This window comes from Papilio xuthus, unplaced genomic scaffold, assembly GCF_000836235.2.
Source record: "Papilio xuthus unplaced genomic scaffold, Pxut_1.1 DF826945.1, whole genome shotgun sequence".
Lineage (NCBI taxonomy): Eukaryota > Metazoa > Arthropoda > Insecta > Lepidoptera > Papilionidae > Papilio > Papilio xuthus.
In genome coordinates, this window is record NW_013531704.1 from 6,122,069 (window position 1) to 6,150,013 (window position 27,945).

Genomic DNA, 27,945 nt, shown 5'->3' on the forward strand with positions numbered 1-27,945 from the left:
TGAACTAGACTACCTATAAATATAATAAAGATTATACTGTTCGGAACACTAGCCTTACTAAAATGATAACATTTATGTCCCTTCACTAAAGATTCTGATACTTGACTTTGTAATGAAAGCGCGCCATTCGCGCCAAAGGATTCTAAACATAAAATTCTAAAAACATATAGACAAATTCAACCTCTTTTTGAAGTCAGTCAAGTTTAGGTAATGATTGAGTTGAGTTTGCTTATTAGACTTTTCACAATAAAACATACTTTATATGTTTTGACCTCATTTGCATTTTCATTATAAGATTATCTGTTCATTGTGTATGTAGTTCATGAGGGCAATTGGATTAAAAAAAAACAATATCCAGTTTATACCAGTTTTGTATATATGAAATAATTTAAATGCAACTGCATTTCTACTGTCAAAAACTAATAAAATATATTGTCCTTTTTTTAATGAGAAATATTCTTTTATATTGTGCAAGTTTAAAAAACTTTTAAATAGTTTAGTTTAAAAACGTAAAAAATCTTATTGGATAAGTATGTGTAGCCAATTAGTAAACGACGACTACGACTTAGGGTCCTTCAAGAAGCGAGCATATCAGCATCTTAAAGGCCGGCAACGCATCTGCGGTTCCTCTAATATTGCTGATGTCCATGGGCGACATTGAACATCTTCGTGTTCCCGCTGCTCGTTTGCCCCCTTCTGTTATAAAAAAAAGAAAAATTATACTTAGTTTTATTGATTTTTAAATTTGTATTTTTCTGACAGGCCAAAGCAACGACACCGGTTCGTACCGATCCACCGGAGAACTTCAGTTCGCCGGACAGTGTATCTGATGACGGCAGAAAGAAGAACTATCGCCGGGAGAAGAGTTTCAAAGAAGATCGTAGACCTCCAAAAGAAGGAAACGAAGATTTCGGACAAAGAGGAGGCAGCTTTAGGGGCAGGTATTTATACTTCATTCAAAATAATAGTTTAAAAGGATTTTTTATGTTACAAATAAACTCAAAAACTACTCAACTAATTTAAAAAAATTTGACACTTTTATAATGCTGCAGCATTCCTGATTGACATAGGCTATATTCAGTACTAGCTGTCGCCCGCAACTTCGTCCGCGCGTAATTAAAAAAAAACTTAATAAGTAGCCTATGTGTTCTTCCAGACTATGTTCTACATACATTGCAAATTTCATCTAGATCTGTTAGCGGTTCTGGATATCTTCAAAAATCATCCATCGTTCCATCATCCATCCGTCTGAACATTCGTATTTATAATATGAGAAAGATTATTTTTAACTTATTAATTATTTTGCTGGCTATTTAACTAGCTCGTGTATTATTTGCAAGCAAAGTTTTTTTGCACCTTTAATGTGTAATCAGTTTCGTGTTTGATCGCGCGTGTCGTTGCTAAATCGAACGTTAGTGAAACTTTCTAAACAATCTTTTCGTAGAATACAACAGACTGCATTGTTCCTTTCGCCGTAATCATCTTTTAAATGCAATTGCGATTTTACTGACTGTCTATTTGTAATTATTGATAATGATTACTTTGTGGTATTATTTCAAAAGAGGATATAACATTTTAAGTATATAACAAGTAAATTTCAAAAATTTGACGATAGGAGCTAATTTTGTTTTTTTTTTTTGTTTTTTACTTAATTTTGCCCTTTTGTACTAGTTAAAAAAAGTTGACTAAAAAGACGAATTTTAAATGAAAGTGTTTTGGAAATCTTAAGACTTAGTTATAGGAAATCTCAAACCTTCGATCCTCAAATCATTTATCTCATTTGTGATAAAGATAAAAAATAATTCAGATAATAGTGAGTCTTGCGTAAGATGTCAGATTACAAGTGACTCAATTTTCAGTGTTATTCAGGTTTTTTTAAACATTACGACAGAAAACCCACATACAGCCATATTTGTATATGTTTGAACTAGCGGTCGCCCGCGGATTCCTCAGCTTCCTTCCCGTTAAAATCGTGCCAGGCCTTTTAGAGATTACCTGTAACAAACGCGGTCAATTTTAAAAATTAGTTTTTCGCTATAACTAACCCAAATCGTGTTTACAAAATATGTTTTTTTTATCGATATTATTTAAGTACATGCAGACACTCCGATTTGAATACAGTCAAACCTAGATAAGCAAGATTAAAAGAGACCGCGATATTTTACTCGCTTATTGAATTTTCTCTCTAATCCGAGAGAGGATAATGACTCACTTGTAGAGGTTTCCTTTATCCTGGTTCGACTATATATATATATATATTATATTAGATAAATATGTATATAGATTTCTTGAACGTTGCATTAATACAAGATGAATCAATAGTCTACTAACATACATTTTGAAGTTTAAAATACCACTATAAATAAATGGTAGAATCGAACGTGAGAACTAGACGTGTATAATAATGATTGTTTCCTTGTAATCATTTCATTTACAAACAATATACTTTACTAATATTATAAATGGGAATGTTTGTATGAATGGATGGATGTATGTTAAAAGGTATCTTCAGAACTGCTGCATATATCTCCCTGATATTTGGCATATATTTAGAACATAGTCTGGAAGGACACATAGGCTACTAATTAACTCTTTTTAATTCCGCGCAGACGGAGTCGTAAGCGATAGCTAGTAATCTATAAATATTAATATTAATGTTTCCACAATGTTTCTGTAGTGAATATTTACACTTTTTACTTAGGTTCTAATTAAAAGAACGTAATTGACTCTTACCGCAACACTCAGAGTTGTTTAACGATTACTTAAACAGTATAAATGATACTTGGTGTAATATTTCTGCCACAATTCATATTTAATTTCAAAGTTATCTCAAAAAACAATCTATGTGTTGACCGATTAGTTCGTGATATGTATAAAAAAAGAAAAAATTATCAATGTACCCTATATTTTTGATTTATTTGAAAATATTGTGAATGTTTAACAAATACTACTGGCATCTCGCTCTTCCTGAATTCGGAGCAAAAAATAACAATATAACAGCTTCATGGCTGCTTCGACCTTCGTTTGGGTTCTTTGAACCCATTGCACGCGACTTTTTAGTTGTTATGCGATTCCATACTCATAAGATGTATAGGTAATAGCCTCCGATGTTATTAATGATTATAAATTAATTGCTATATATTTATGATGTTTTTACCTATTTGTGTGTGTAAAAAAAGATTATTTGTAGCAGGGAACATAAGGAAGGCTTCGATCGGTCCGGACCAGGACGACATAGCGACAAATTTGGCGGGAAACCTGATAGAGGAGACAGGTTTGTTATAAAAGTTTTACTACAGTTATTAAAGTAACATAATTTAAAAAAAAACATAATTTTTTTTTTAATTATGTCACTTTCCAAATTATGCAAAAAAAATTATATACCATTTTTATATAAAAAAAAATTGTGCTTAGTCTGTATTCAAATTAATGACTCACTTGAACGTTATAAAGCCTTCTAATTGTAATAAACGAATAATAATTTTACAGTTACTTTATCTGTTTATGTAACATGCAATAATGTACCCTGTTGCTATGAAATTAGGTCTATTTTAAATTACACATGTTTTTTTTTTAAATGTTTAATTTCCTTCACTAAAGAGTTTATAGTTGCAGCATTTTAATTCGCCCTTCATTTTATATGTATTGCATTACGTAAGTTTTAGTTATGTAAAGTGAAACAGCTATGTCTTATCTTATTTGAAAGGTCAATAACTTCTGACTTTGATGAGTCATTCTAGAATTACATTTCATTTCACTTCGTAAGATGAAGGAAAACATTGTGATGCAACCTGTATATATCTGCGGAGACATTTAAAGATATGTGTGAAGTCAACCAACCCGCATTTAGTCAGGGTGGTTGACTATAACATAGTCACTCTTAGGTTACACTCTGAACCCCTCAGTGGAGACATATAGTGAGCTGATGCTGACATTATATGAACTTTTGAAGTTTATATATATATATATATATATTATGAAATAGAAGGACGCGACCTTGATATTTTAAGCGTCCTTTACTACCCATATTTGGACAAATTCATATTATTTTTGGATACAAGTGTATGAGCTGTAAAATTTCACAGTTAGTGTGGTAAATCCTGTATTTTTTTTATATTTTGTACACCAGACGTGGTGGCGGCAAGCCGCGTGAGAACCACGTGGTGTCACCACCTAGCCAGCCGGGTGTCGACAACTGGGACGAGAGCACCGCCCCGCCCCCACAGCCCGCACAACCCGCGCAACCCGCCTTCCAGCCGCGACAGAACAATAGAGAGTACCAAAGGTTAGTAAAATAAATACATATCAGAATGTTTATATGGTAATTAATTTTATATTAGACTCTTATGTTTTTAGAATAAAGAGGATATCGGGATTTTTTTTTCAATTTTTTGTTTTTTACTATTTTTTTTATTTAATTGGACCAATAATTTTGTATCGACCAGTTAGCTTTTAAGATGTAATTGTTACTTATTACGGTTAATTACTTGATGAATAGATACTACTACTTAATAACCTTTAAAATATCAGTCCACCTTAAATAAGTCTAGAAAATGTTAGAATAGGGTTAACTAGGAAACTAAACAATATAAACGTGCACAGAAGAAAACCTAGATCGGATCAGGACAAAACGAATCCGAAATCGGGATGGAAGGGGAAAGAGTCCGGGGTGGGGAAGAGACTGAAGCAGGCCGCGGAGGCCGCGTCAATGGAGGCGCAGGGTGCCCGGGGCTCCGTACAGGATCGGCTGCGACGGTATACCTGACTGCTTACCCCGCAATAACACCACCGTTATCTCACATGCTATCAACATAGCGTCAGCTTGCTGCACTCATACGTTAAAAGTATGCCATACCCACTTCAGTGTAAATTAATTTCCACTTAAGGAGTCTCTCAGTGTAGATTTAGTTTATTTTATATTATAAAGGTTCTTGCAAGTGGCCAACTGAATTTGCCGAAATAAAGAAGCGACCGTTGCCCGTAGACATCCGCAGTTGCAGATGCGTTGCCTATTTATAATCGATGGAGGAGGGTGCGCATATTATATACGGGGCGGGAATATTTCCCTTCCCATGCGTCCCCTCCTCCATCAAATCAACTTCTCTTTCACATTCTTGTTTTATCTGAAATGGGTCGAAAAAATTAGACCTCCGGCATGCACAAGGTAGATAAATCTACAATGAGGGACTACTAGGTGGACATCGATGATGACAATAACTCTGTTAAAAATTGTAAATATTTCCAACTAAATAACTAAATAAAAACTAATCTTTACAATTATAACCATTTTCAAATGCAAGCTTTAAATTATTAACACAATTATTACTAATATTATAAATCCGAAAGTTTGGATGGATGTTTGTTTCAAGGTATCTCCGGAACGCCTTAACGGATTTTGATGAAATTTGGCAAGGTCATGGAAGAACACATAGGCTTTAATTAGTTTTTTTAATTTCGCGGTGGCGGAGTCTAGTATTTAAATCATCATCAGCTCACTATACGTCCCCACCGAGGGGCTCGGAGCCTGCTCTAAGTTAAGGGTGATTAGGCCATAGTCAACCACGCGGGACCTGTACAGGTTGGTTGACTTCACACATATCATTGAATTTCTTCTCAGATATGTGCAGGTTGCATCACAATGTTTTCCTTCACCGTAAGAACGTCGGATAAATGTACATATGTAAATCGAAAAACACATTGGTACATAGGATTCGAACCCAGGACCTGCAGATTACGAGTCAAGTGCTGAAACCCCTGAGCCACCGACATATATTTAGTTACTTAGTACTTCCACTTGTACTTACACTTGTTTCCACTGTCACGTGTTTCTTAACAGGTGACAGTGGAAACAAGTAAACGACAACATTGTATGCCACTATGATGTTACAAATCCGTTAAACTATACATCAATATTAATTCATACATCAATTGTTCTTGTTTCTTCGCCCCATTTGCTCATTATTACGCTTGGGTACACAAATCATTAAGGGCTGTCCCATTGTCAATATGATGAAATGGTATTTTTCAATAATTTCACTTTAACTTAAACATTTTTATATTAAGCTAACTAACAAGAACAAATATATGTGAGAGTTATTATTTTTTTATTCAGCTTTTAGTATAGCTAAGGCGGTAATATTTGTTTGTTTGCATTGAATAGACTCCGAAAGTACTGAACCGATTTAAAAAAAAAATACTATTGGAAAGCTACAATATCCCTGGATGAGAACTTACTCTTACTAGTAATATTATAAAAGCTAATTTTTGGATGGATCGATGGATGGATGTTTGTTAAAGGGTATCTCCAGAACGGCTGCATGGATCTCGCTAAAATTTAGCATAGATGTAGAACATAGACTGAAAGAACACATATGCTATAATACAAATGAAGACTAACTGTTTCCTATAACGTCAATATGTTGTGACGTCATTATGCTGAGATTCCATGTTATTTTTCACAGTTAGTATTATGTTTGTAACAAATTTTGCCAACCCTAACCGTATGTGTAATTAACGGTACTCATGATACAAATGTTCTTTATAATTCAATTACAATTGAATTTATGCTCTCATCATCAGTAGAGTTTTTTTTATAGATAAAACAGATCTATTTCCATATACTTTTTTAATAACGGCACATTACTGTATACATTATCTTACTGTTTTACTGATATTATAAATGCGAATGTGTAAATGGATGGATGTATGACTGTTACTAGACTTTAGTAAGGCGGATTATTACGTTTGTCCAGCACGACGAAAATAATCTCAATGACGTTTGGCACAAATATAGAATATAGTCTCGAGAGTTTTTTTTTTAATTCTGCGGGCACGAAGTTACAGGCAAAAGCCAGTTTTTCAATCAATTAGGAATTATAGCTTATACATAAGTGTCAATATATGTAAATTGTACTTATTGTTTTATTTGTGTAATTAAACTAAGATTTCGTAATAAAAGTTTAATTAACTTAGTTAATCGTGGGTTTCTGACACCAAATTCTCTTTAAAAAAATATCGTCATCCCTGTCATTCATCTTTGACAAAACAGAGATAACAATATGTTTTAAACGGAGTTTGTGGTCTCAGAAACACATTGTAAGTAACATCAGCACTGTTTATCCTCTAAATAGCTTTACTTTTTAACCATGCTTCTAGGAAAACATCGTTAACTATGGATTGAAAAGTGTAAATAGGCATTTTTATTACAAACTAAAATTTCTTAAAGTGAATTCACTCATAAATATTTATTATTTCTTATTAAAACTATAAAAGCACATGTCATTTGGGTTTCACATTTCATGTTTGTGAGGTGATGGGTCGAATTATTTTTTTTTAATTGTCATACATAAAATCACGTGTTGTATTTCATCCATGAAATACCAATCTATGCATTTGTGACGATTAAATAACTAAATTAAACATTAACTTGAAGACATCTGACAGTTTCGTAATATTCAGATCACAATTTAAATTGGAAAAGAGGCCGGCAGTGCATCTGCGGTTCTTCTGGTATAGCTGATGTCCATGGGTGTCGTTGAACACCTCGGTGTTCACGCTGCTCGTTTGCCCCCTTCTGTTATAAAAAAAAGAATATAATTTCATGGGAAAATTAAATATATATTTTAAAATAGTTTCTTCTTTGGAATTCTACATATAGAGACTGTCAGATTTTTCACCTAATCCATATAGATATTTCATTATTTTAAATCTAATGTGTTTTTGATATGTTGTTGCAACTAACTTTAATAAAATCCCTTATTCATAACAAATTTATTAATTGTAAAAATATGATTGAAAATAACCATTAAATTTTGTTTTAATACTGTATATTTAAAATTATGTTATGAATCACGCTCAGTTTCGAATCATTTCGTGCAAACTAATTCGTTCCGATTGCAACTTTCACTCGTGCACTTTTAAGTGAAAGCGATTATGAACTCATTCGATATCGTAACCAACAATTCGGCTGTAATAAAAATTATTTTACATTTACAGGGACAATAAACCTAACCAAGACGAATGGGAAGAGAAAGATAAACCAAGAGAGAATAGACGCGAAAATCGTGGCGATAGACGTGATAACTGGGGAGATAAGAAAGAGAACTGGAATCAAAAGAGAGAGTTTAGAGACAACAGGTCCGATAGAGGAGAGAGAACTAAAAGCAACTTTACGCCAAGAGATCGCGCAGAGAGAACCGATCGATATGGATCCGATAGTGACAAGAAATCAGACAAGAGTTTCCGTTCACAGGATAGTAACAAGGGAGATCGCGCCGGCCGCGCCCCGCCATACAAGAGTCGAAGTAAATTCACACAAGTCCAATACAAGGAACTCCCAAATCCAGTTTCCCTGGACACACAATACGCTGAACAAACTATAGAAGCGAATGCACAACATGAGGTCTCCGTAACTTGGATCATATCGCCGGAGAACTTTTACACACAAATACTGTCTTTGCAGCCGAAGTTTCTGGAAATGATGCACTCCATACCTGAATTGTATAAAGGTGTGAAGTCGTACACTGGGATTGTGCCAGTTGGAGCATCGGTGTTAGCTCGCTATCCCGCCGATGGTGTCCTCTACCGAGCAACCGTTGTGTCCGTTCAACCTTTCTCTAAGTTCATAGTCAGATACGTCGATTTTGGCAACAAGCAACTGGTGGATGCGAAAGATATTTGGCAGTTAGATAGGCAGCTGTTGGATTTACCAAAGATGGCGGTTCATTGCTCTCTGATTGGTGTGTCACCGAAAGATGGTGAATGGAAAGCGGATCCTGAAATAGACCTGTGTTTCAATGCTCCGCGTTACCAGTGCGTATTTCAAGATAATGTGGACGGCCAGTATAAGGTGTCGTTGTGGAACAATGGAGTCAGTGTCGCCGACATGCTGGTGGAGAAGCAGCTCGCCAGCCTCTCGGAACATCAGTCGTCTGTTACTTTGAAAGGTAAATAATGTTTTAAAATTAAGCGAATGTAGATTCTATTTTAAACTATATTAAAGTCGATTTTCGTAGTTGTATGTTATCTTACTTGACATGACATCTTTTTTCGAATAATAATATTTACTTATTTGTATTTTTATACTGCAGACGATGATGGTGCTGAATACATGATTTCTGAGTCGCAAATATGCAAAGGTTCGATTCCCAGTTGGGACAATTATTATATGATGTTTGTGCCTATTGTATTTTGTCTATTGTGTGAACCTTTTCGGTCCAACGCATGACGCTTTGCATTAAAAAAAACAAGGATAGACTGCTCTTATCTCTTTCTCTTCTTACCTTTCCTTTTATCTATTTGTGAATGAACCTCGCTAGCTTGGTCTTATGAATGTTTGTGGAATGTCTTCTTGTAGGTTGTTGAAGTTATTTGATGGCGAAGATTTTATAATAAGCTAAAACTCTAACTCAATTTAAAAGCTATTTAGTAATAAGTGCATTTTAAAATGTATAGTTGTATTGCAATGTCATTTCAATCCAAATTGAACCAGTGTCATCGTATTCTAAAATTTTTGTTTTTTACAGTTGAAGTTAGTTTTTTTGTAAGTTATCCTTATAAGAAATCGGTCACTACATTCAAAATCCGTTTTTTTTTTTAAGCTAATTTTAGACATGTCTTGTAGTGACACTATTTTTTATATTGACAGATGACTATGTGACATTGTCAATCTCCTGTTTCAGACGAAGCGATAGATCTGACGATCATCATAGGTCAGCAGATCCTGTGCCGCGTGACGCATGTTGACTCCTTGGACAAGTTCTACGTCCAGCTCGACTTGGACAAAGCGGACCTAGTGGAGAACGCCATTGCCAACTTTGATGTTAATAAAGTAAGTCCTTTTATACATGGAAATCTTACTAAATGTTTGGATGTATAGATGAATGGATGGATGGATGTTTGTTAGACGGTATCTCTAAAACATCCGCATGAATCCTGCTGAAATTTAACATAGATGTAGAAAGTAATGTTAAAGAACACATGGCTACTAATTAAGTTTTTTTTTTAATTCCGCACGGACGGAGTCGCGGACGACGAAATTTGTAACATATATAAATTACAGTCTAAAATTACATTTACACTAGACTTATACCGAAATATTATACAGCTCTCGAGGGAAAGATTCATTTTTGCTTCATACAAAGCAATGAAAAAAATAAGTTTTTTCTTTTTTTTTAGCTAACTCCTCTTAGCGCGGAGAATCTCGCGGAAGGTATCCACTGCACCGTCCGACACGAGCAGAAGATATATCGTGCGATACTCAACGACGTGTCCGACACTGAAAACATAAAGGCAGTGTTGCCAGACTACGGACATTCTATTACTACATCCTTACAAAATGTAAATATTTATATACCTACATATTTATTATGCTTCTGAAAATATTGTTTAAAAGTCTATTTATATTAGTGAATAAAACTCGCTCTTATATATATATGTCACAATGGAAACAAACATAAAAGAGAAAATTATTTGCTTATAATATAGTTGTCATCTAAGTTGTCAATTAAAAATATTGTAATTCACTCGTTTTCAAGGATGTTTAGTAGAGATGTTTCTTCAGTGGAAACTCACAGTAATTGTGAATTTGCAGGTTATGATCCTGCCTACAGAGCTGAGCGTGTACTACTACCAGACGTTAGAGTGCGGCCTCAACAACTACAACGGTGACGTCACCGCGCTCATCTCACTTGATGACGTCAGAGCTCGCCTCACAGGGAACAAGTTCATTATATACATCAATAGTGTTGAAGGAATCAGGTTGGTTTATTATTGTATTACATACTAGTAGTCTCAAGTCTCTTCGTCCACGTGAAATTAAAAAAATCTAGAAATAAATATAGTTGTTGGCCATAGTGTAACTTCCCAGCAGTAAAAGAAATTTTCAAATAGCTTCAATAGTTTCTGAGCCTATTTAATGCAAAATATAAAATCTTTTCTCCTTATTATATTCAATTATACAAAAGATTAGTTCAATATTTTTTGTAATTAAAAGATGTCATCATAAAAAGCAATGTGTTCCTTAAAACTACCGAATAAATCATAAATTTTACTTTGATAACTTTACTGTAATAATAAATAATATTTATTAATCAAATGTTTGAAAATATAAAATTTCATGCATAGAATGATGACTGAGACATACAATTTTATTGTATTGTTTACTTTTGTTTATCTTTTTTTTAGATTATTAACAACGCTATATGACCGCACCACGGGACAAAAGATAGCGATATTTGAGCCTGATGAAGGAGCTTACGACGAAGTGGTACCACTCTGTACTCGGGCTGTGTTCAATTATAACTTTGGTATGGCGTTCATATCACATTTGGAGAACTTGAACGAATTCTACCTACAACGGACCTCTGATACAGATAAAATAGCAACACTTTTGGAAGACTTGTATAAGTTTTATGAAGAAGGTATGTTTATTTAAAATTAATAAGTTCATTTTCGTTTCATTTGATAAAAAATCATTATTCAAAATAGTAAAATTAACTATAAATTTTTTTCACCACTGTTCACACTCTTTTCAGGTACTCCTGAAGCACTAACAGAGTTCGAAGTGGAAGGTTTGTGCGCGGCCAAGTCAGCTGACGGCAACTGGTACCGCTGCAGCATTCTCAGCGCTGGGGAGACAGATATCAAGGTGCAGTTCACCGACTACGGCAACTCGGAAACCATTCCCAAGGCTAACCTCAAGAAACTAGATCCCAAGTTCTACGAACCCTGCTCCTTGGCCCTCGTCGCCAGCCTCGGGCTTGTGGCCCTGCAGGATGACACTCTCGCTAAACTGACCGAATGGACCACAGACAAGGAGGTCCAGGTCACCCTCGCGTTCGGTGACGACGGCTGGCTCGCCAGTTTACATCTAGACGGTGTCGACTTGTCTATGAAATTGTTAAACGAAAAACTAGCCACGCCCAAAATAGCCGCAGTCGAACAACCGAAAACAGAGGAAACACCCGTCGAGGAACCCATCTCGCTCCCCGAGGGATGCACTCAAGTCTACATCAGCCATATCGACACGCCCGGACACTTCTGGCTGCAAATGCTCGATAAAGTCGACAAGATAAACCAAATACAATCGGAACTACAAGAGAAGGCGGACGGTTACACCGATATCGAGAGTCGAGAGATGGGCACGCTGTGCGTCGCCAAATACCTAGCGGATGACCAGTGGTACCGAGCTGAAATACTAGACGCCGACTCCGATATCACGACCATTCGCTTCATAGACTACGGCAACACCGACGTGCTGGATAACCAGCCCGGGTTGATAAAGGAAATGCCCGCACACATGAAGGACATCGAGCGTCTTGCCATCAAGTCCAGTGTGAACGCGATACCGACCGGCACCGGCCAGTGGTCGGAGCCCGCCTCCGACTACTTCACGCAGCTGGTCGGCGACACTTCTGCCCCGGTGGACGCCCTCATCGTCCTCAAGGATATTGTGACATACGTAGATATTTTCGTTAACGGCCAAAATCTAACTGACAAACTGGTGTCCGAGGGTCACGCCACGAGATCCGAGGAGAACGAGTGCGGTGATCTGCCCTCGTGCTTCGCTAGCCACGTCAATTCACCCTCGGAGTTCTGGATACAATTGGAGACCGCCACTGCCGAGCTGCAGGCCATGGAGGCGGCCATGGTGGATGCGGAGAACTTCCCCGAACTTAAGGAGAGGGAGGAAGGTGTCATCTGTGCGGCCAAGTATCCCGAGGACGGCGCCTGGTATAGGGCACAGGTCATCGTCGACGGCTCCGAAGGAACTGAGGTGCTGTTCATGGATTACGGCAATGCGTCTATCGCTAATGAGTTGCGCAGTCTGCCCGACGAACTAAAAGTCAAACCGGCTCTGTCCAGAAAATGCGCACTTCAGAAACCTCGCGATATCAAATCTTGGTCGCGCAAATCGGAAATAAAGTTTAACGAGCTGGCCGCGGAGGGCGCCACTATTTTCAACATACAGTTCATAGCCGCGGGAGATATTTCTATAGTGGAACTCTACTTGGAAGGAAAATCGGTGACAGAGGAGCTCGTCGGCCTGTGCGAGGAGCAGCCCATGTCCGAAAGACCGACGCCCCTCGGCCAAGACTTACATACCAGTGGCAAAATCTGTTACGTTCATTCGTTAGATGAATTTTACGTGCAGACCGATGAATCCGACGCCGTCTTGGATAAAATAAGGGTACGGTTGTGTCAGGGTGAGGAATTCGAACAAGTTTCCGATCTCAAAGTCGGGTCAGTTTGTGCGGCGCTCTGGGCGGAGGACGAGCAGTGGTACAGAGCTAAAATCTTGGAGTTCTGTGACGTAGGGTACCATGTGCAGTTCATCGATTACGGAAACAAAGCTAAATGTGATACATTCAGGCAGCTGCCCGAGGATCTAAGCGTTATCGAACCAATAGCTAAGTGTTGTCGACTCGCCAGTGTCTCAAATGAGGATGCAAAGTTGAAACTGGAAGAAATAGCCGCAGACGGAGCGACGACATTCCAAATAGAATTCTTAGATAGTTTAAAGGAACCGACGCTGGTCAAACTTTTCCTGGATGGCAAAGATGTTTGTTCTATAATATTGTCGAGTAGTAATTTAAAAGATGATTACACAACTGATAATACAGAAGAGGCTGCAGGAACTAGTCAAGAAGTAATATTAGGAAAAGAAATAGCCGAGCCAATAGTTGAAAAAGAAGTTGAGAAACAAGTCGATAGCGATAAAAGTATAGAAGAGGAGACAGTTAGCACTACTTTAGATACTTCGGAACATAAATCACCAGATGTCAGTGAAAGTGTAGCAAGTAATAGTCCAGTAGAAGAGAATAAATTAGAAGCCAATATAAACATGACTGAAAGTGAAAAAGGGGACCAAATATCTTCTAAAGTTGATCAAAGTAGTATAGAAAAAGATATTACTGTTGAAAATGAAACTTCGAAGACTGTAAGCAGCGAATCGAATCTAACTTCTAACGGTGATGTTTCATTACATACAACTACAATAAAGCAGGCTGGGCCTATTGAAGTTTCTGAGGCCGAGGAAGATGTAAAGGAATCTAAATAGTAAACAAAAATATCTAGATTACTCAATTTTCTAATTAAATGCTCGTTTGTGATATACTAATCTTATGACTGCATTTGAGCAATTTATCTCTGGTTTCTGAGACCAATATATCTCTATAAAATGTTGTCTGGTTTTTTTTCAAAGATAATCAGAGGGATAACGATATGTTTTGTATAGATATTTTGGTGTCAGAAACCAGTATTTATGTAAAAGGAATGACTGAGTGAATATATGTGAGATATATAGAGATGGTTCTATTCATATCATATGTTGATTATTTTGTAATTAATCAATATCTGAAATGTCTCTTGTTTTGTTGATTAAGATTTTGTTTGATTTTTTGTATTGACTGTTGCATCTAGTTTACGAAAGTTAAAAATTACTTACTCGCTATTACATCTTTATTATGTTAATATGATTCTATATTTTATTTCCTCATTTTACTGACAAAAAACTTTTTTTTATAAAAAAATTAAAATTTCTTTCGTTTGATTTACGAATTTTGTATAAATACTCGTATTATTGTTTGCTTTAATTGCTTTCGAAGCTAACTTGTCTATGATTAGTTTTTAAGTTTTTTTTTTTACTTTTAATTTGCAGATCCTCTTTGTAGATATATTTAACATTCCCGGTGATTTTTTTTTTGTTAAAATTGACAAAGTTATGTTTCATGAGTGTTACACTTTAATTTTTTTTCAATATAATTGTCATAAAAAATAAGCAATATGTCAAAATGGTTACGGAGATATTTAAACACGGTTTAAAAAGAATTTCTCACATTTCATGTATATCTTATGTTCGCATATTGTTTAATTGTTGCAGAAAATAAATTTTTTATAAAGCTTTTTTTTTATTTCCTTCACTTTATTCGACAACTAGCTGTCGCCCGCGACTGCGTCCGCGTGGTAAAAAATCTTAATAAGTAGCCTATGTGTTCTTTCAGACTATGTTCTACATCTGTGCCATTTCATAAAGATTGTTGAGCTGTTTCTGATATCTTCAAACATCCATCCATCTACACATTGCTATTTATAATATTAGTCAGATATGTCATTAAAATGGTCCTTCCGAGGTAGACAGATAAAAAATATACACAATTAAATCATTTATTTTTTTAAAAGAAAATATGTATAAAATCCACTAAAACATCTGTACAATGTTAATTATATTTGTCATTATATTTACAAGACGTCCAAACATGAGCATCGAAAAACAAATAGAAAACATGAAATAATTATTAATATTTAATAATTTCTAAGTCGGCATTTTCAGAAAAAAGCAGTTTGTTGCGATCTAATAAATAATAGAATAGTCCATCGGCACTTTTAGGATAAAATTGTATTGATTATAAAAATTGTATAATTATTTAACTTGTGGTCTATGACACATTTTTGCAAAAGAAAACTCTCCTATAGATAGATATTTTCAACCTTATTACAAAAAGTAATAAGGTTGAAATAAATACCTTTAAACCTGAAATAAATATTTATAACTAAAATAATTTCATTTATCGTGTTGTACTGTTAATGATAATTAAGATTTGGATAAAATTATACGAAAAAAAATTATACCAATATCTAATACGAAAAATAATTCTTGCTCAACAATATTTTCTTACAAAGCCATGTTTCATATTCATACTGGGAAAATATCAAATATTGTGAACAATTTCTTATATTTTACACCATTAAAACTTATCTACATAAATTCCATAAAAAAACAGTACAATCAAAGATCATTCACCAGGAAAATATACAGACGAATCTGGATATGCAAGAAAAAGTCTCAATTCTTTAGGCACTCGCTCATCCAGGTCCATTTAACCTATTTTATAAGTCCTATAATTCCAACATCTTTTAAATCATCACGTTTTTCTAGTACTAGACCTTTCTCATTAGCGAGATGCAGCACAGAGAGTAAGGCGAGAGGCACACTGAGGGACTCCCGCATGTTGGTGGACAATTTTGCGGGCAGGCGGGAGTACACTGAGAGGAACGTGGTCGGCGTCACCTCCTCCTTTTCCCCTTCTTTCGTCTTGCTGGTCAACATCCTCCAAGTGCAATGTTTCAGTTGTTTCATGTCGACTTTCTTCGCTCTCATTGCGTAAGGTATGAAGATCTTTGCCACCTGTGGACAGGAAAAAGAGATTAGATAAAGAATGACATAGGCAATTGTATACTTTTCATGGAATTTTAAATGCACGAGAAATATTTTGGGATTGGCAAAAAACGAGGGAATTAGTCCTCATACAATACAAAAAATAAAAGTATAACTTTTTTAATTTTATGAATATCTAAAAAAGTGTGGAATACATGCAATATATATCGAAATTTTTCCATCTTAACTCATAATTTTTAGCAATTTAATTTTTTCTAAATTTGCATAACTTCAAGTACTAAATTAATTGCATAGTATAAGGAACATTCTGATTGTTACCTTAGTGGGAGGTTCCAACATGTCACCGATCTCCTCTGGTTCCTGGGCTTTGAGCTGGTCGTGCGGGTCTCCCGCCGCCGCGCCCTCCTCGTTGCCCCACTCCTCACCCTCCTATGTACACATTGTTATTTAGACCACCTGTCCACTAAATGACTACATACATTGCTCATAGAAATAGTAAGGCGCTATTGGAATATTATTTACACGTTATGTGTCATAAGTCAAGTTTTCATGTCCACATTTTGTTGCGGTTTATTCTCTAAAAAAACAATACTTTTTTAACATGTTGAAGCAATGAAAACCCACGGTTATATCGTTAGCTTTGCGCATTTTGATGTTATTGATTTAACTCACGGGTACACTGTTAGGGCAGTAGGAGGCGTCGTTCTCGTTGTTGTAATCATAGTCACGCACATCGTCGACGGCGAGGGGCTCGTGCTCCGCCCCGCCGGCCCCGCCCACACCGCTGGCCACGCCCACACCACTAGCAGCGAGAGCGCGACGCCGGCGCATCGTCACGTTCTGACGCACGAACAACTTGCAGAAGTGGGTCTCGTCTAAACCCCTAATATACAATTAAGAAGTTTATTAACATCTTTGTTCTTTAAAATTTGATTTAACAAATTTTTTTAACTAGTTTTTTATGATACTATAGATTTTTTTTTCATTAAAATGTTATCAAGGAAATAAAGGTTATGAAGGATTCAAGGTCTTTCTTGAGCGTTTTAGAAACTTCCTAAGTCTACAATATTATATTGAAAATTAGTACCTATCAATTGGCGTCTTATAATTAGCTTCATTCCAGGTGTGTCCAGTGGCGAGGGTCTTCCTGGCGATGGTGATCTTTGCGGGCTGGGCGGGCTCGTACTCTCCAGTGGGCGGAGCGCGGCAGTCTGTGGCGAGCCCCGCCCCCAAGAAGTCGAGCTGGCGCTTGCTGCGTGCCGCCTTCTTCTCTATTGTGAGGCGACCTGTTGCCGTTGATTGCGTACGCTCCGATAGCTTCGATGCTGGAATAGTGATACTTTGATTAATTACGATATATAATACATGTTACCTTGATTATGTGTAAAAATCTGACAATCGAAGTTTTTGTTAAAGAATTATATGTTTTGTATAATGTAAAAACTAACACTCATAGTTGTTAAATGGTAACTTAGAAGTTTACCTAGCTCCTTCTAGTAGATTATTGATAAAGCAACTATTTATAAACTTGACTTATGAAAAATGAGGCTTCAAGTGCAGTGTTACCTCTGTTGTTGCGCAGTCTCCAGTGCGCGGGACCAGCCCAGGCGGCAACAATAGCCCCGCAGTACGAGTACTCGAGGCGGGAGTCTCGCGCCGCCTGCGGGCGCATGTCCGCGACACGCGCTGCGCCTGCGCACCTCGCCGCGCACGCCGCCGCCGCAGCCGCCGCCACCGCCACGTCCGCCTCCTCCTCGCTCTCGATACCGCCCAGCGGCTCGTCCTCTGTCATACATAACTTCATATTGTACACGTCACACGATTTACATAACTTTCGCTTGTCTGTTGGATCAATCAATATATTTATGTATATTAGTACCACCTACCAAACAAATCGTTGTGCGCGTCATCATACGGTATGGGCTCCACCTCGGCGTTGACATCGAAGGCGAGCGCCTGCTGCGACAGATTGAGCCGCTCCTCCACCCAGTTGTTGACGCGGTTCTCACTATAAAATATGTAAATTTTGTACAATCATTCAATACTATACTAATATTATATAGGAGGGAAGATTTGATTTTTTGCACTCAGTGGGCACAAAACTACTGAATAAATTTGAAAAATTCTTACAATGATGGGAAGCTACACAGAGTGACGTAGCTATATAAATATATATATATTACTAATTTTTTTTTAAGTCTTTGGCAGCCATAAAGTTAACAATTATTTTAGAAATAGTTTAAATAGCATAACTGACGTATATTCAGTGTCAGGGTCCCAGTTACTGATGGAGAAACCAGCAAAAGGTTCGCAAATACGATCCGCGCTGGTGAATGCCGGCAGCAGTTTGGCTGACAATGTGATGTGTTCCGTTAACTCCAGTTGATCCAACTCATTCTCCTTGATTAACTCCAGATAAGGAGCATCCGTTCTGAAATTGTACAAACATTTATAATACAAATTGCCTTCTTTTCATTATTATAATATTACTAATTTAATAAAGTAAAATTTATATAATTTTAATTCTAGCTATCCCATATAAAAAAAATGTACCTTAAAATAAGTGCTAAAGTGTTGTCATGTATTGGTAAGGTAGCATTAAAGGCCCTGTTCGATGACGTCACATCACCTGTGGTCGCTGCTAGCCTCTCGAAAAACGGATCTGGAAATTTTTGTCACATAAAATTTAATTGAAAAAAGGCAAGTTAACCGAGCCAAAAATTCTATAAATCTTCAAGTTAATTTCTAAGTGTAAAATTTTGTTATAACAAAAATTTGGACAGAAATTTAACAAACACGTATCTTTTTTGAGTGAAATACAAGACATTATACTTTAAAAAATTACTAACCAACAAAATCATTAGCATCAAAGTCTCCATTGAACACCTCTGGGTTGGGTGCGATTGCGCCTTTAGCTCTTTTCTTCTTCTTCTTGACTCGCGCGTCGTCTGCCGCCGGTTCATCGCCTACCTCATCGTTATCGTCTTTCTTACCTCGCTTAGTCTATTAACATAAAATATATTAAACATCGCAAATATTACTAATGCACTTAGAGATGTTCAGTAGTCAGCGCTGGCGCTTAGCGTAGATTAATATGGCAAATGGACTAAGAGAATACTTAGATGATTATGTGTACAGAAGTTAACTAAGAATTCAATTCTTAAATTTTATGTTATTCATTTTTGAATAAATAAATTAATTTGAATGCCTCAGAACTTTATACTTCTTAAACAACTTCAAAACAGAGGAGATTTTCAATTTGTCTATATGTGTTTTCTTCGATTTCTTGTTTATAACGATTATTGACCAGAAGATGGTTGATTGTCAATGGTTGGCACTAAAAAGTTCTTAGTTAACATACCTGAGCAGCTTTACTAAGTCCCCCGGCCATTTTCAGTACATCATAATGCACAGCGTCAACTCTAAATGAGTAAATACGGGCAGAGGCATCAACCACAGTTGATGCTGTCTGCAGGTTGTCCATTCGCGCGTCGTGACGTCGCAACATTGACGTCATAAAGTCTATCAGCTGTAGGTTCCACGCATTATCCTTGTTGATTTTCTGAAATTATACATATATAAGATTGGAGTTTGTTCTGAATACTGGAATGGAACTGTATATTTTAATAGAATGGTAATACATCATGTTAAGTATATATAATATTTTAAAGCATTAGGAAGCACCAAATTTGAGTCACTGCCCCAGCGGAGTAAGTAAATAAGGAAGCACCAATTGACATTGGGTAAGGGGTATGGATTACTGATCCAGCAGTGAGTTTGACTTCAACCATTTGACTTTTATTGAGAATATTTTAGGACAAGCTGCTTATCAGTCACTTAACAAAAATATATTAACATTTTAACATTAACTTAAGAGTTCTTACATTTTCTGCATACAATTTGAGACAGCCTTGGAAATGTTCTTTTTGCGGTGATGATGACATTGTGTCTTTACTCCGGCCCGGCGAGGCCAGCGGCGTCGACGTGACCAGGGCACGCTCTGATGCCACCAAAGATGAACGCTCAGCATCGTCATCATTACGTTCCTAAAAAATTTATACAAAGACCTAGACAAAGTTTTGCTTTTCCAATAGGTTCAGAAAAACAAGTTATTTTATTCAATAACATTTATCACTTCGGTTACTCAAATCTTTCTATTCAGTCTACGTCAAAGTTTGAATTAACAGTTTCTATATATAATTACTAATTACATGAAGAACGTATAAGTGATAAATATTCAAAAGAGTAACAGTAAATTTAGACGTAACATTTCACAAAAATGGTTTTATAACGCAGAAATATGTTACCTCCTCCCTGTTTATCCGATTTTTTTGTGCTATAAGACTTCTTCTACGCAAAGGACTGTTGATCCCGCCAACACTCAGCCTTGCAACAGGGGTGTTAATTATCGAAGTATCCATCGTCATAACATACAAATAGCTTTTTGTTGTACACAACTTATTGATGGTGCATTACAAACATTACTTTAATAAAGTTTGTGTTAATATTAATAAAACTTTGTACAAATAATCTTTTCAACAGTTATCAATCTTTATCAACAAAACTGTTTATAAAAATTCAAAATTAAAACGTATCTGTAACGGACCGACGTTCCGTTTCAACAAATAAATCCAAAAACCAAAATTAAAATGAGTCTTTTTGAACTACCGTGGCAAAATCATGACCTACCTATCAGGGATTACTGTTAAAATTTTCAGATTTCAATTATGATATATGCTTAGTTAAAACTGCGATACGACAAATGCTTGTAATTTGGCCTATTTGGACGGGCTGGTCTCGTGCTTTACATAACATAAATATGACTTTGTTTAGTTCAATACAGAATTGTTATATCATTAAAGTTACAGGCTCTAATTCTTATAAATAACCACATAATAACACCATAATTATACAATACTTTCATTATTACTAATTACTAGAATAAATGCACAATTGTGCATCCGCATTTTACAAGATTAGCTTTTTTGTCCTGATAAATATCTATCTTACATGATTTTACTTGCACATCGTATATTAAAAAATGTTAAAAAAGCCTATTTGTCTCATTTTTGGTTAAATGTGGTTAAATGTTAATCAAATTGTTCTGCATTTTTAATCTGTATTCCCAGCTGTTTGTAATTGGTTTTCGGTTTGTAAACGCCGCGCTTGTTGCCAACTTCCCGTCAGTCATTTTATTTGCTCACTAATAGTTCGCGGCCGACAAATCAGTAAAAATCTTTGTCATCTGCAAGTAATTTTAAAAGTGACAAAATGAGTGCTGGAATGCCTGAATTGGGCTCTAAAATAAGCCTAATATCTAAAGCTGACATCCGCTACGAAGGCCGTCTTTTTACCGTCGATCCTCAAGAATGTACCATCGCTTTAGCTAGCGGTAAGTTGACAAATGGATACTCAGGATATCTGCCTAAATTGCTTTAATCCATTTCTAAAGTGTTTAATTTAGTGTTTTCTATTGTTATTCCTGGAATTATTATAAATATTAGATTTCAGGCAATGTTAGCCGGTCCTAAAATTGATATATTCGTTTCCCTCCTACAGTTGTTTGTTGACTTCTAAAGATAGTTCTCTAGCAATCGTAAAATGAAATCCTGTTTTTTCTTTCCTTTTTGCTTCGAATTTTAGTACCTAATGAAAGATATAACTCGATTATCACGTTTAATTCCATCTACCCTCACAATAACTATGCGACCCGCCTTTCCGAACGATGTTACAGTTTGATGACGTTGATACCGAATCCCTGTAAACAACTTCTGTTTGGTTTTTCGAAGATGTAACAATTTCATTTCGATGTTTCTAGAATTTTTTGTTCAACCATGAGGAACTTAATAAGATGTAACAATTAATTAGTTATTATGTAAATACGTAAATGAAAACAACTATTGCGTTGTTTTTTTATGAAGAAAGTTAAGTAACTAAAAAGTTGTTATTCTTATATCATAGTAGGTAGTTTGATGTTCCCATAAAAATATGAATAAAACTGATATTTATTTCAAATTCTTACATGAAATTCTTATAAAAAAATGTAATTATTACTTGTCTAAAAATTCATTTCAATCCAGGCTAATAGCGATTACATCCTATAATTTTTTAAATTAGCCTTGTTGATGTTAGTTTATGCAGACTGCTCATTCTAAAAACTTTTATTTTTCACAGTGAGATCATACGGTACTGAGGATCGGGAGACACAATTCCCTGTGGCACCTCAGACTCAGGTGTATGACTACATCTTGTTTCGTGGATCTGATATCAAGGACATCCGTGTGCTGAACAATGTCCCGACCATCGCCAACGACCCTGCCATCATGCAGATGTCTGTACCCCCATCACTCACTCCTGGCAGCACCCAGGGACAGTACGGGGGACAATTCAACCACCCGGTGGTGGGTCAGGCAGGGCAGCAATATGCCCAGTACCATCCGATGTCAGGATTCCCCACCAGTGTTCACGCTCAGCTCAACAAGACGAGTGAGTTGTCTCCACAAGCATCAGTGGACCTTGCACCACAGCCACAACCAGCCACGGCTCCAATAGGATCAGGAGTGATTCACCATGGCAACCAAGTGAAAGACCAAGGTTTATTTAATTTGGAAAATGTCAGCTTTAGCTTTCATACATATGCTATTTTGCGATTTTTGCTATTATAAAAAGTGAATGCTTTGTAATCTTAGAGTATTAAAAAAATCAACACTATAGTTTTGTTGTTTTAGAAGGTATGTAGAAAGTTCATACAAAGCATTTGTTTTGTGATTGCATCATTATAATTGCCTGCATGCATTTTTTTTCACCCACCCTCATCTTTAGAATTTTTTAATGATATTACACATATGTATTGTAGTCTAGCTAAGTATGTTATGTATATATTTTGATTTAATTAACCATCTTACCTGCAAAATAGATTTTTTTTAAACCTACAGTACTAAAGTAATTCTTATATATATTTATAGGTGTGAAATAATATGTTAGATTAATATGAAGTCAAAAAAAATCCTTACCTGTTACATTAAGATTAATTTATATAATTATAACGAAATAATTAAAACAAAATTAATAATTGTTATTTAACCAACTAATTACCTAACAATCGAGTTGTTTTATTATTAAAAAAAAATTAACAACAGAAAATCGCAATCTGCATCTTTTCTTCCTTGGTCTGTTGCTTGTGTAATAAATATAAATAATTTTGTAATGAATAAATTTTAGTAAAGTAATTGATAGAAATATTAGTTTTTTCTTGGATGCTAAAGTCTTCAATGTAATCAAAAAATTAAATTATTAAAAAGTTGTAACTCTATACATTTATAGGTCCATCTACCTGCCATTACTTTGCTTTGCTTTTTTTATTTACTAGTTTTTTTTCTGCATCTTTAACGTTAGCCACCCTCATCTATATGTAAAAAATCTCATAATTGAATTTTCACTTTCCGCTCAAATAAGCTTTGTAAATTTTACTAAACACCAAAGGTTTTCTCAGTTTCATGTTTCCATTGTTCTTTTGCAACAGTTTTATATTCAATTTTTAATTGAACATAGCATCATACATGTTATTTCATTCACTGCCATTTGTTTAATTACTAAGGGAAGCTTTTAGGAAGCACATATTTTAGGATTTAGTATAAAAAATTCAGACGGAAAGACTGCTGAGTAGCTGTTCAATGGCACTTAAGAGCTTACTGCCGCACTGAATAAATAATACATACTTAAAAATTTGTTATACCTTATTAGGCTCCATGCTGGATCTCATTGGAGGTGGATGTCAACAAAATAACTCACGCTCGGGAACTCCTGCTGGCCATAGGAAGAGTCCAACTGCTGACCAGGGTACTCAGGTAATATTTCAAATCATTATTTGTATATTTCAAAATAACTGCACTCTCCACTATATTTATACACACAAATAAAAAGGATTCAACTATATTATCTATAAATATTTGTGTACAGGTGGGTTCGGTAGCGAGTGGTTCGGGGCAGCGCGACAGAGGGCGCGGCGGAGCGCAGAAGGCGGGGCAGCAGCGCGCAAGGCCCAACTCGCGCACCCGCCAGCGTCTGCCCAGTGGGGGCTCCGCTGGTGCCCCCACTACTCAGCCGCAGCCTGCTATCCCTGCGCAGCAACAGCAGCAGCAACAAATGCAACAGCATAACCACCGTCAACCAGGTAATTGTTATATTATTGTGATGTGTTGTAACTATTTTTTAAAAACAATATTACTTTTCAGAAACATATATTTTATACTAGTTTTGTTGATCTTTAAATCAATCTCCATATGCTTGCTTTAGTGTTGTCAACCAAGAAAATGTATTAATTTAACTTCTATAAGTTTAACAAAATATATATTTCATCTCAAAAACCTATGAAAAGTGTATATCTCATAATCCATTTTGACATAATGTAAATTTGCAGCAGGTGCGTATGCAGGTCAGAACTTCGGTCGCGGAGGCTGGCGGGGAAGGGCGCGCGGACGCGGGCGCGGTTTCGTGCCGCGCAACAAGAATACGCTCAAGTTTGAAAATGACTATGACTTTGAGCAGGCCAACACTGAGTTTGAAGAGCTGCGCAGCCAACTTGCTAAGACCAAGATATCCGAGGGAGAGACCAAAGTTGAGGTTAGTTGTATTATTTTTTTATCCCACCTAATAGTTACCTTTGCTAGTGGTATTGAACCTTTACCATCATAACTACCTAAACTTTTGAATATTTAGAAATAAAAACGCAAAAGTAATAATTAATATTAAGTCACTAAACCTTTTTACAAGTCAAGATTTGTTACATTGTGACAATTATTCTATAAATGTAAAACAAGGTGACTGTTATGTTTCCAGGTCGACGTGCAAGGTGAAGTGGATAAAAAAGACGATTCTGGCAACGAGACTGGCGCTGGCGAGCCTGAGGTCGACGAAGATCCTTCAGGCTTCACCGGCTATGACAAGAACAAGAGCTTCTTTGATAACATCTCCTGTGAGGCTGTTGAAAGGTATTCACTTAATTATGCATTAGAAAGTTCTTCTATTTTGTTTACAGGAACATTAGAACCATTGTCATTTTGTTTATAATCATATTGTAAGTATTATGGTCTAGATTTAGGGAATTATGGAAAGCTTAAGGCAGGCATAGTTCAAAACACTTATTCAAAATCATTCAGTATATTTGCCAATGGTTTTAAAGCAACATGACTATGTTGGTCGTAGGTCAAAGGGACGCAGCCAGAGGACGGACTGGCGGACGGAGCGCAAGCTGAACTCTGAGACGTTCGGCGTAGCGTCGGCGAGGCGCGGAGCGTGGCGAGGCCGGCCCAACTGGCGACACAATATGCACAATATGCACAACATGCACAATATGCACAACATGCATAATATGCACAACATGAACAACCAACATCACCAGCCGTAAGTATATGGAAACATAGCAATAATGCCCCTATGTGAGTGCCGTTTTATTCCACAGTACAAAAGTTAAATTTCATCTGTCATTATACATATGATATAACCAGGTTTCAGGCTGGTTTTTGGGAGTTTCTAAGCATCAGTATATTGTGTCGATTTTTGGAGTAGGACAGGATATTTTATATTCGATTAGTACTCTCTCTACTACTACTCGCGGAATAACAAAAAAATCTTAATTAGTACCCTAAGCATTTTTGAAGATAATATAATGTGATGAAAGAGCAGTTTGCACTGCTGATGTAGGATGTCGTACTTCCCCAGCTGGCGAGCGATGCGCGGTGCGAGAGGCCGCGGGGGTAGCACGACCAACTCGCGCCGCCCCGCCGTGCCCGCGCCAGCAGCGCCCGCTGCCCCCGCGCCCGCGCCTGTGCACAACGCGCAACCCGCAGTCGCGGCAGGTATGGTACCGTGCTGTCCATCATTATTTGTTTCTTAATTACTTGAAATTAAAAATAAATTGATTAGTTTTTTATGGTAAAAGTTCTTTCCGGGTGACTTCAGCTAGTGTCTGCTATGAGACCCTCTGTAGGAACATATATGAGCTGACAACTAAAACTTCTGAAGACTATGTTAATTGAACCAGTCATAGTGACACCTTAATAAATAGCCAATAATTTTGCGAATAACACAAGCTTTGATTTGTAAAAATTGGTTATGCATCCAAATTCTCTTTAATATAATGCACATGTTATGTTTTTATTTTATATGTTTCTATTGAAGTTTTCATGAATGAACTTTAAAATGTGTGTGTTTGTTCACAGCGAAGTAGCTTGGCGCCGGGTGAGGGCGGAGGGAGAAACACTGGATTTTAATTTATTATCGCATGGACTGTTCGCTGAGCAAATAAGTAATGGAAAAGTGTCTGGTGATTGTAGTGGTTATTTAATCCGTTCATGATAGTGTGAAATGTTTGCGGGAAAATATTATTTAGGTATGTGAATTTAAGATGTCGGACATTGCTATGGTTTGATAGTGTTGTATCCAATAAATGGAAGGTGTCAGATTGTATTCCCGCAAGAGAACAAAGCATCTACGTCCAAATGTTTGCAGATTATAGTGCGGCGGCGAGGTGAGTGAAATGTGTTCACTATTTTGGGCAGTTTATATTGACCTCACTAAATTTTGACACATGTTTATAGAAGCTATGTTAGGCAAATGTTTCTGTGATTCTGGATGCCGGAAGTTCTGTATAAGGGGGTCATGTACGCGACCTCTGTATAGTTAAATATTTTCGTTATGCCCAATCCAGTACATTTTACTAGCTTCACACATTATCCAGTTGTGCCTAAACATGATTTTAGATTGTTAAAAGTTATCATAGTTTCCAAATTCATTGCATTTTTTCTAATTTTTGAATATTGATTAGTGAAACTGAACAGCAGTCCTACTATTGTACAGTTAACTTAGTAAATTTGGCATATTTGAGATACCTTTGAGCGGGTTCAGATTGCTCTGCAGGCCAGATAACAAACGAATTTTGTAGGTAGACTAATAAAAACTACTCAAGGTGTCTTTGGCTTTAACTTAGAAATTACTCGAGTGATTTGTTGACTGTCATTTTATTGTTAGATATTTAATGTGACGTAGGACTGCTGATGTCGGAGCTGTGTAGCCAACATTGTAAAGTGTCAATGGACTGGGGGACTATCGGTGACATTTGTTGTAAAATGATGCTGTCACATATAAGGGCTGCTTACTGCCAATTGTAAAGTTAGCTCCAGAAAAAATTAAGTGTTTTACTACACTTTATATTTTTAGTATTTTCAAAATCTTCAATAAGGAAATGGGACTGTTTTAATTGTCTATATAAATGGTAAAAGATTTTGTAAACTTGAGATATATAAAAAGGATCAGTTTCAATATATACTTTCTTTAACATATATTTTTTGTTTTGTTTTTTGATTAAAATATCTGTAACTCGAACTGTACCTGGTCATTGTATGAATATAAAAATATATGTTTACGACAAATCTTCCATTTTATATTTCTTTTTTATTTTTATTATGGAAGAAATAAACCTATAATCAAATAACCCGATCAGAGTACTACTAACTACTTGTATAAACGAAAATTGATGAGAAAAAGGAGACAAAATTAGCAATTATAAAAAAAAATATGACACATTTTTTTTGAAAAAGGTTAAGCTATTTAAAATTGGAATAAAACCCCAATTATATCTTATATTTTATTGCAAATCAGAACAAAAGCCGGTACAAAATGTACTATTCAATGGTTACACAACTTACAATCGTCCAAAATTTTAATTTAATTAACAGTTAACTAATAAAAATGTATAAAACAATGTCAAC

The 27,945-nt window shown here is 36.1% G+C and overlaps 3 protein-coding genes across 10 annotated transcripts in view; 2 read left to right on the forward strand and 1 right to left on the reverse strand.

Annotated features, from left to right (window-relative positions):
• The window catches only part of tud (tudor domain containing protein), a 21,167-nt gene extending 6,278 nt beyond the window's left edge, over window positions 1-14,889 (forward strand). The window contains exons 4-13 of one of the 5 annotated variants that reach the window (XM_013316746.1): window positions 3,191-3,274; window positions 4,130-4,285; window positions 4,603-4,755; window positions 7,996-8,945; window positions 9,090-9,137; window positions 9,681-9,829; window positions 10,177-10,338; window positions 10,592-10,758; window positions 11,185-11,420; window positions 11,535-14,889. In XM_013316746.1, the coding sequence (XP_013172200.1) occupies window positions 3,191-3,274; window positions 4,130-4,285; window positions 4,603-4,755; window positions 7,996-8,945; window positions 9,090-9,137; window positions 9,681-9,829; window positions 10,177-10,338; window positions 10,592-10,758; window positions 11,185-11,420; window positions 11,535-14,059 (4,630 nt within the window). In that variant the 3' untranslated portion in view covers window positions 14,060-14,889. The remainder of the gene's footprint in view (window positions 1-3,190; window positions 3,275-4,129; window positions 4,286-4,602; window positions 4,756-7,995; window positions 8,946-9,089; window positions 9,138-9,680; window positions 9,830-10,176; window positions 10,339-10,591; window positions 10,759-11,184; window positions 11,421-11,534) is intronic. The other 4 variants (XM_013316747.1, XM_013316748.1, XM_013316749.1 and 1 more) reach the window with 4 other exon arrangements.
• A 327-nt stretch (window positions 14,890-15,216) lies between these two features.
• Window positions 15,217-20,789, reverse strand: barr (non-SMC condensin I complex subunit H). Its single transcript, XM_013317248.1, has 12 exons — window positions 20,485-20,789; window positions 20,062-20,223; window positions 19,539-19,739; window positions 19,027-19,180; window positions 18,731-18,839; window positions 18,435-18,608; window positions 18,064-18,185; window positions 17,744-17,962; window positions 17,265-17,502; window positions 16,850-17,060; window positions 16,496-16,606; window positions 15,217-16,186 (listed from the first exon to the last, which is right to left on the reverse strand). Exons 1-12 carry the CDS (start codon window positions 20,602-20,604, stop codon window positions 15,884-15,886), a joined length of 2,124 nt encoding a protein of 707 aa, XP_013172702.1. The 5' UTR covers window positions 20,605-20,789; the 3' UTR covers window positions 15,217-15,883.
• A 516-nt stretch (window positions 20,790-21,305) lies between these two features.
• Window positions 21,306-27,516, forward strand: LOC106121226 (protein LSM14 homolog B-B). 4 transcript variants are annotated; one of them, XM_013316769.1, is made up of 9 exons: window positions 21,306-21,569; window positions 22,352-22,771; window positions 23,921-24,024; window positions 24,137-24,350; window positions 24,600-24,799; window positions 25,016-25,167; window positions 25,382-25,579; window positions 25,880-26,034; window positions 26,398-27,516. In XM_013316769.1, exons 1-9 carry the CDS (start codon window positions 21,449-21,451, stop codon window positions 26,403-26,405), a joined length of 1,572 nt encoding a protein of 523 aa, XP_013172223.1. In that variant the 5' UTR covers window positions 21,306-21,448; the 3' UTR covers window positions 26,406-27,516. The 4 variants fall into 4 exon arrangements, with proteins under 4 accessions (XP_013172223.1, XP_013172222.1, XP_013172224.1 ...); XM_013316768.1 differs by having other exon boundaries at window positions 21,307-21,569; window positions 24,597-24,799; XM_013316770.1 differs by having other exon boundaries at window positions 21,307-21,569; window positions 24,597-24,799; window positions 25,898-26,034.
• Window positions 27,517-27,945: the final 429 nt, after the last annotated feature.

Bases quoted from the DNA above. Each gene is read 5' to 3' on its own strand.
- barr (XM_013317248.1), bottom strand. From the start codon at position 20,604: ATGACGATGGATACTTCGATAATTAACACCCCTGTTGCAAGGCTGAGT. The intron at 18,609-18,730 runs GTACATTTTTTT...GTACAATTTCAG, and splicing joins ACTTTAGCACTTATTTTAAG to AACGGATGCTCCTTATCTGG. The intron at 16,187-16,495 runs GTAACAATCAGA...TCCTGTCCACAG, and splicing joins TGTTGGAACCTCCCACTAAG to GTGGCAAAGATCTTCATACC.
- LOC106121226 (XM_013316768.1), top strand. From the start codon at position 21,449: ATGAGTGCTGGAATGCCTGAATTGGGCTCTAAAATAAGCCTAATATCT. The intron at 25,168-25,381 runs GTATTCACTTAA...TGTTGGTCGTAG, and splicing joins TCCTGTGAGGCTGTTGAAAG to GTCAAAGGGACGCAGCCAGA. The intron at 25,580-25,879 runs GTAAGTATATGG...CTGCTGATGTAG, and splicing joins AACAACCAACATCACCAGCC to GATGTCGTACTTCCCCAGCT.